At 54.4% G+C, this 7,558-nt stretch overlaps 1 protein-coding gene across 8 annotated transcripts in view; it reads left to right on the forward strand.

Annotated features, from left to right (window-relative positions):
• Nucleotides 1-7,558, forward strand: part of Lrrc49 (leucine rich repeat containing 49) — a 48,183-nt gene that overhangs the window by 19,713 nt on the left and 20,912 nt on the right. For all 8 annotated transcript variants that reach the window (XM_048329652.1, XM_048329653.1, XM_048329655.1 and 5 more), the window contains one exon: nucleotides 6,569-6,630. In XM_048329652.1, coding sequence (XP_048185609.1) covers nucleotides 6,569-6,630 — 62 coding nt within the window. The remainder of the gene's footprint in view (nucleotides 1-6,568; nucleotides 6,631-7,558) is intronic.

A 7,558-nucleotide genomic window follows, 5' to 3' on the forward strand; every position in this document is an offset into this window, starting at 1 on the left:
CCTAGGGCCTCGTGTTTCTGAGGCAGGCACTCTTGCCACTAGGCTATATCCCCAGCCCGCACTTTTCCATTTTTAAGGATAAAAAATAAATGTAGAAGCAGACGTGTCCTCACCACGTGGGTCAGCCAGGGTGAATGAGTGCCGCCTCGTTTCCTGTTTTGCCATGGGGCAGGCTTAGAGAGGAGGTCATTGGGGATGCAAGTCGGGGACCTGAAAAAGGCCCCGCAAGGGGTGCTGAGGTTCTGAAGGGCCCCCCCCCACCCTCCCCCCTCCCTCCCTCACCGGCTCTGCCCTCAGCCTTCACTCGAGTCAGTGGTGCCACCCTGGTAAATCAGTCACCCCGCTTCTCCTAGAATGAAGGCATTGAGCGTCCTTTCCTTAGCCTCTGCTTGGGCTGTGGACGCTGCAGACAGACTCGGGGTAGCACAGAACTAGCAGGTGAGCAGGAGGAAAAGAGGGGCGAAACTACAGAAAGGGGGGACTGTGCACCGGGCCCGACTTGGTTAGACTGTGGGTCTTGCTGTGGGTCGGCCCTGGGCGGCTGGGCCCTGGCTGCCCGGTGGACTTCCCACGCGGAGCGTGGAAGGGAGGGCGGCGGGCTCGCGGGCGGAGGGGAGGGCGGCGGCTCGCGGGCCGGCCGCGGAGAAGGTGGCCAGCTCGCATGTCCAGGCCGCGGCCCCTCGTGCCTTTGGTTGTGCGGAACGCTGTCTGCCTGTGGCCTTTGCAAGCACCGCACTCAGCGAAGCCAAGGCTTCTGCAGCCGCAGCCCTGCGCACGCTCACTGCGCCCGGGAGGGCAGCTGCCGAGGGGACGGACCCCAGCTGGGAGTTGGCGCCTGGGTCCCCCCCGACCCCAGAGGCCTAAGGGGTGTCCATCCGCACCGGCCCTCAGCCAGCCTTCCTCCCGCCTGCCCTCCTGCCCCAGCCCTCCCCACACCTGCCCTCCTGCCCCAGCCCTCCCCACACCTGCCCTCCTGCCCCAGCCCTCCCCACACCTGCCCTCCTGCCCCAGCCCTCCCCACACCTGCTCTCCTGCCCCAGCCCTCCCCACACCTGCCCTCCTGCCCCAGCCCTCCCCACACCTGCTCTCCTGCCCCAGCCCTCCCCGCCCGCCCACCGCCATCCCCGGGAGCAGCCCCATCGGGCCTGGGGCCTCTGCGAACGCCACAGACTCAGCGCACTTGACAGCTTCTGCCATTTTTGTGAGACATTATTCTGTGCCGTTTAATAAGAAATTGTTTTCATAGGAAATTATTCTGTACTGTTGTTAGTGTGGAGAACCACAGTTGCTTTGGGGCGACCCTGGGGTTTGAACTGGGGGCCTCCCACCTGCCCGGCTTGCGGGCTCCTGTACCCGTGAGCCGCACCTGCCCTGGTGTTTCTGGTCCTCTTTCCTTCTTCCTCCTCAGCCTCCCCGGTAGGTAGGATTCTGACCCCAGTGAAATGCTCCGGGCGGGACACAGCCGGGTATGGCGGGCGCGTGCCCCAGCTGGGAGGGAGAGGGGTCCGACCCCGCGGCGGGAGGGGCGGGCCCAGCGCCCTCAGGAGTGTGTGCGCGGGGCCCGGCCTCCGCTTCTCGCACAGTGCCCAGCGGACGGCGCGGTCCAGGGCAGCCCCAGGGTTCCCAGGGCCCTCACCTAGCACATGGCTGTTTGGGAAATAATGTAGCAAAACCTTGTATAAAGAGGGATACTTTTTTACCCCCTTCTTTTCAAACTTCTTCAGCGATTTTCCAGGAAATCTATTTAAGTTGTCAAGATTAAATCTTCTCTAGTCTTACTCTGCAATTTTTTTTTCCGGTCATAGGGCTTGAACTCAGGGCCTGGGCACTGCCCCTGAGCTTCTTTGTGCTCAAGGCTAGCACTCTACCACTTTAAGCCACAGCGCTACTTCTGGCTTTTCTGGGTAGTTTATTGGAGATAAGAGTCTCACAGACTTTTCTGCCCAGGCTGGCTTTGAACTGTAATCCTCAGATCTCAGCCTCCTGAGTAGCTAGGATGACAGGCGTGAGCCACTGGTGCCCAGTTAGTCTGCATTTTTATTTATTTATTTTTTATTTATTTTTTGGCCAGTCCTGGGCCTTGGACTCAGGGCCTGAGCGCTGTCCCTGGCTTCTTCTTGCTCAAGGCTAGCACTCTACCACTTGAGCCACAGTGCCACCTCTGGCCGTTTTCTATATATGTGGTGCTGGGGAATTGAACCCAGGGCTTCCTGGATACGAGGCAAGCACTCTTGCCACATCCCCAGCCCTATTCTGCATTTTTTAAAATAACGAGAATGAGAGGAGTTGTGCTTTCTTGTGGCCGCTCCTGTGGCCCCGTTGGCGTGGCCGGAGCCAGCGGTCCTGCCTTCCTCCCCGTTGTTGTCGGGAGGGCGCTGCTCCAGAAATAGCTCCCCCGAGGATGTGGGGCGCACAGGAAGTGCTGAGTCACCTGCTTCTTTTTTCAAGTCTGGAAGCTGGAAACAGCATCTGAGCGGTACCAGCACGCGCCTCAGACCACAGCCCATTCCCTTGCAAAAGGAACAGCCGGGATCGCCGCAGCCCGTAGGAAGAAATAGGTTTGTCAACTTTTAAAATACATAAAATGGCCTAACCTCTTTAAAACCATTTGGAGTGTGGGTGTTCAGTACTGTTAAAGGCAGTAGTCTCAAGACAAAGGCTGGCATCTCATTCCATCTTTACAGTCTCATGCTAACACTCTGGCCACTTGGCACGCTCTCTCTGCCCGGGAGATCATTCCAGAAATGAAGTGAAGAGTGCAGGTGTGGACTTGGCGTGGGGGGGGGGGGCGGGGTAGGATTAGCTTTCTGAGCCCTGGGTGCCGTCTCTGCCCTCACTGCCATTCTGATAGAATCCCTTCAGCTCCCTGGAACCAGCAGTGCCTGGGTATCCTGACCGAGCACCCCCCGTCCCAGCCCAGCTCACGTGTGCCGGGCTCACGCTCGCCGGGACCAAGGCTTGTGCGTAAGGCAGTCTGTCTGTCCCACGGGCTCATGCAGTCGATGAGCCGATGTCATAATCCCTTAGCCTTGTGGACTTACAAAGTTGGTTTCCGATTGAGTCCTGGGCCATGCTCGTGAACCGTGGTCCTCCCTGAGATGGATACTTTGCTCCTTTCCCCTGTTAATTGAAGTGTTTGTCTGTCTGTCTGTCTGTCTGTCGTGAGTTGATGAGCAGGCTCTCCAGTGGTCCCCTGAAATCACCCAGTCTGTGGGCATCAGTCTTTTCCTTTGCTGGGCGTCCACCGTCCCGTGAGTGGCCTGGGCCCAGCGCGTTGGGATGGCTCCACCTCACATCGAGGCGCTGTCTCCCCGAAGGGCTCAGCAAGCCGTTTTCCTATCGTTTATGTGCAGCAATTAATATGAAGAACATAATTTCCTTTAATCTGTTGTACTAGATTTCCATTATAAAATGACATCTCAGAATTGCTAGAAAAACTAAAGAATGGTGTTTTCTCATGGAAATTAAATTTGGAACAAAAATAATTGTGCACCCACCCACGCGGTTGTGGGGTTGTATGTCACCATGCTCTGATTCTCAGTTTTTGTTTGGTTGTTAATATTTTATACCTATCATGAAATGACAGTTGATAAATTTGAAAGTTTGATAAAAATTTCTGGTAAAACTTTATTTCATAAATGAAGGCAAGAGCAGAACATTGCAGTTTTATCAAATGCAATACCTTCTCATGTACCACACAGTTCGATGAAATTTGAGTCCGTAGTTCCATGGCAAAAATTATGTCTGCCCACAAGGTCTGAAAGAGGACTACAGGAGGTAAAAGAGACATTTTTTTCCAGTCCTGGAACTTGAACTCAGGGCCTGAGCACTGTCCCTGGCTTCTTTTTGCTCAAGGCTAGAACTCTGCCAGTTGAGCCCCAGTGCCACTTCTGGCTTTTTCTATATATGTGGTGCTGAGGAATCGAATCCAAGGCTTCATGCGTGGTAGGCAAGCACTCTACCACTAGGCCATATTCCAGTCCCAAGAGACATTTTTTATTTTTATTTTATTTTATTTTTTATTAATTGAACATAAATTTTTTTACAAGGTGTTGTGCAAAGAGGGTGCAGTTACATAGTAGGGCAGTGTGTACATTTCTTGTGATATCTTACAACCTGTTTTTCCATCCCTTGTCTAGGTCAGGTAGACATATATGCAATATACAATGTATCAAGCACATATACAGTGTTCACAGACTTGGTCTCTACTGTCTCTCCATCTCCCTTTGTTAACAGTCATATATCAGGGAGATCATGCCCCTTTGTTTTCTGTGTTCTAGGCTTGCCAAGAGACATTTTTTAGAAGAGGCCTAATTGGAGGTGATGGGGTTCTGTTCTCAGTTCCCTGGTTAGAGGTGATAGGGTTCTGTTCTCAGTTCCCTGGTTAGAGGTGATGGGGTTCTGTTCTCAGTTCCCTGGTTAGAGGTGATGGGGTTCTGTTCTCAGTTCCCTGGTTAGAGGTGATGGGGTTCTGTTCTCAGTTCCCTGGTTAGAGGTGATGGAGTTCTGTTCTCAGTTCCTTGGTTGGAGGTGATCTGGGTTCTCTTCTCAGTTCCCTGGTTGGAGGTGATCTGGGTTCTGTTCTCAGTTCCCTGGTTGGAGGTGATCTGGGCTCTGTTCTCAGTTCCCTGGTTGGAGGTGATCTGGGCTCTGTTCTCAGTTCCCTGGTTGGAGGTGATCTGGGCTCTGTTCTCAGTTCCCTGGTTGGAGGTGATCTGGGCTCTGTTCTCAGTCCCCTGGTTGGAAACGATTGAGGAGCCGTCTAGGTTATCTGGGTCTTCATATTTCTAGACCCAGGGAGTTTGCAGCTGTTCTCTTTGCAGAGTGAAATGATGCATGTCCTCTGTGTGAATCCTTAGTGGTATGGATTATGGATGCTCCTCCGCCTGGGAGAGAGCAGCCGGAAGAAATCACAACCTTCACCAGCACACAAAGCTCCCGACCCACCAGCCACAGCCGGCTGCCATCTTGTTTTCCCAGGCCTATGGTCTGGCCATGGGAAGATGTCATGCCCTGTACAGCTGTGGGCCAGGCTTTTCAGGGTGGCCCGAGAGCGATGGCGTCACGTGAATGGGAGTGACCGCCGACCCTCACCCCACGCCGGGGTGGTGTTGGGAGGGGCGGAGGGTAGGTGCTGAGTGGTGTCAAGGAGGGTGCAGGGTCTGAAGCCCCTCCTCTCCCTCCTGCTCTCGGCAGCCATTAGGATGCCACGGCCTTCATCCTTTCATTGTCACACTTTCTTTCTACAAGCTATTTTTTTTCTTTACAAAGCAATTCTTTTTATAAGTGGAAAATATCAATAAATAGATTGATGGGCATAGGCATTTGTTCTAGCCCAGTCTATAAAAATAGAATACGCTTTCAAAAATTAAAAAAAAAGGGGGCTGGGAAGATGGCCTTAGTGGCAAGAGTGCTCGCCTCAAATACATGAAGCCCTGGGTTCGATTCCCCAGCACCACATATATAGAAAAAGGCTAGAAGTGGTGCTGTGGTTCAAGTGGTAGAGTGCTAGCCTTGAGCAAAAAGAAGCCAGGGACAGTGCTCAGGCCCTGAGTTCAAGCCCCAGGACTGGCCAAAAAAAAAAAATTCCTCCTACTGGGCAAAGCAAGGCTTCTCTATACTTTCAGCGCACTTGCCCAGTCTCTTAGAAATGGTGGAGAAAAAGGGGGGAAAGCAGGGAGATGCTTCGTAATACATTTTAATTACTGGTCACATTAATATGTAAAATATTCATGCTTACATTTGTATTATTCAGGCTCATGAAACTGGGAATGAATATAAATTAAAACTGTGTCCTATGAGAGGTGTGGTCCTGTGGACGGGGGTGGGGTGGGGGGATTCTAGCTCTCCCAGCCTCAGACAGGGAGCCTCCAGGCTTCCTCCGTGGAGTCTGCTGCTCGTCAAAGCGAGGGAGGGACTTCTGCTTGCAATTACCTTTAAAGTCCCCCGGGTACTACGCGTCAGTGTTTGGAGTGTGGTTGAGGTTTTCTGTTTTTTTGACAACCACATCCCCTGGGAGGGCCTCTGCTGCAGCCAAGATTAGGGGTTGCCTGCTGTGATCGGCTTTGCTTTCACCAGGGAAGTTGTCAGGACGGGTTCCTTTCTCTTTGCCGGGTGTCTTCCAGCTGGTCGGAAGCTCCTGTGGGGGGCGGGGGGGGGGGTTAGCCCTGGAATCCTAATTGTGCGCCTTGGAAACGGAAGGCTTTCCCGTCGGCTTCCTCCAGCGTTTGATGGTACTGTGTGTGTGCGCGCGCGCGTGCTTGTGCACTACAGTAAATGCTGACGTAGCATTTGGAGTCTTGCCCAAAAGCATGCCTAGGAGGCCCGCGGCCGCCGCCTCCTGCCCGCCCCGCAGTGCTCGGGCTCTGCCTCCGTCCGGAGCACTGCGGCGCGCTCTGCAGCGGCGCCCAGCCCTCCCGCGCCCGCCCTCTGCAGCGCCGGGAGACGGCGCTCCAGGGCCCGTAGCGAGCACCGCAGCGGCCAGGCTGCGGGCCATGGAAGGGGCCGAGCAAGCAAGCCAGGATCCCCAGCCCTCGCGCTGACACGGCTCTGCTCTGTTCCCTTCCAGAGAGATGTGGACAACCTGCCCTGCCTCCAGCGCCTGTTCCTCAGCTTCAACAACATCTGTAGGTAAGTGGGGGCCCCTCCCCGCCCCCTCCCCCACCTCCGAGCACAGGCATCTCAGGGAATGAAGACGACGAGAGAGCTTTACGCCAAAGTTCTCGGTGGACAAAGCAGAGCTGTGGGTGCGCCATCACCTCTAACGTCAGGATGGTGGCATAGGGCAGGACAGCCTCTGCTAGCTGCCTGTACCTGACATGGCTCTTGGGTAAAATGTTAGGACCGGGCAATGTCAGCGTGCATTCTTCAGCCCTGCCTCTGCCACTCCGTGCCAGGTCAGGTGAATTAGAGTCTCTCTGCTCAGTTATCCCCTGCAGTTCATCCGGTGAGGAAGCAGTCTTTCCAGAGAAGCTGCGTTTGTCATTGAGTTGCTTGCTAAATTAGGCCATGGCTGCCTTTTGCTTGGTGTCTGCTTAGAATCAGTGCTCTTAGAGGTGGTCTATAGGAACGTAGAAATGTTGTTTTCCAGATGTTTAAAAGCGTAGCATCCTGTATACTGTAATAAGGTCTCATCCAATGCCGGTGTGGGAGCTCTTAATGCACATTCACTTCTCAGTGCAAAAGAGACTCTTCCCCTCCCCCTCCCCCTTCCCTTCCTCCCCCTGCTCCTCCCGTTCTCCTCTCCCTTCTCCCCCCTCCTCCCCCCTCCCTCCTTTCCCTCTCCCACCTCCTTCCCCTTCCCTTTCCCCCTTTCCCCTGGCTTCCTGGTTTGAACTAGGCTCTTGCACCGCCCCTCTGTTCTTTCTTGGTTTTGTAGGAGGGAAAGAGCATCTTCTCCAGAGCTAGATCAGTGCTGTGTTTCCGGGACCCGGCTCTTCCCCTTGTGGCGCCTGGTATGAAGCCCGGGCTGGCTCGAGAGGGCAGAGCTGGCAGGAGGCCGAGGTTCAGAGGCCACGCCTTTCATTTTCTCCTCTTCCTCCTCTCTGTAGAAGCATTT

The sequence above is a fragment of the Perognathus longimembris genome, chromosome 20 (genome assembly GCF_023159225.1).
Source record: "Perognathus longimembris pacificus isolate PPM17 chromosome 20, ASM2315922v1, whole genome shotgun sequence".
Taxonomy (NCBI): Eukaryota; Metazoa; Chordata; class Mammalia; order Rodentia; family Heteromyidae; genus Perognathus; species Perognathus longimembris.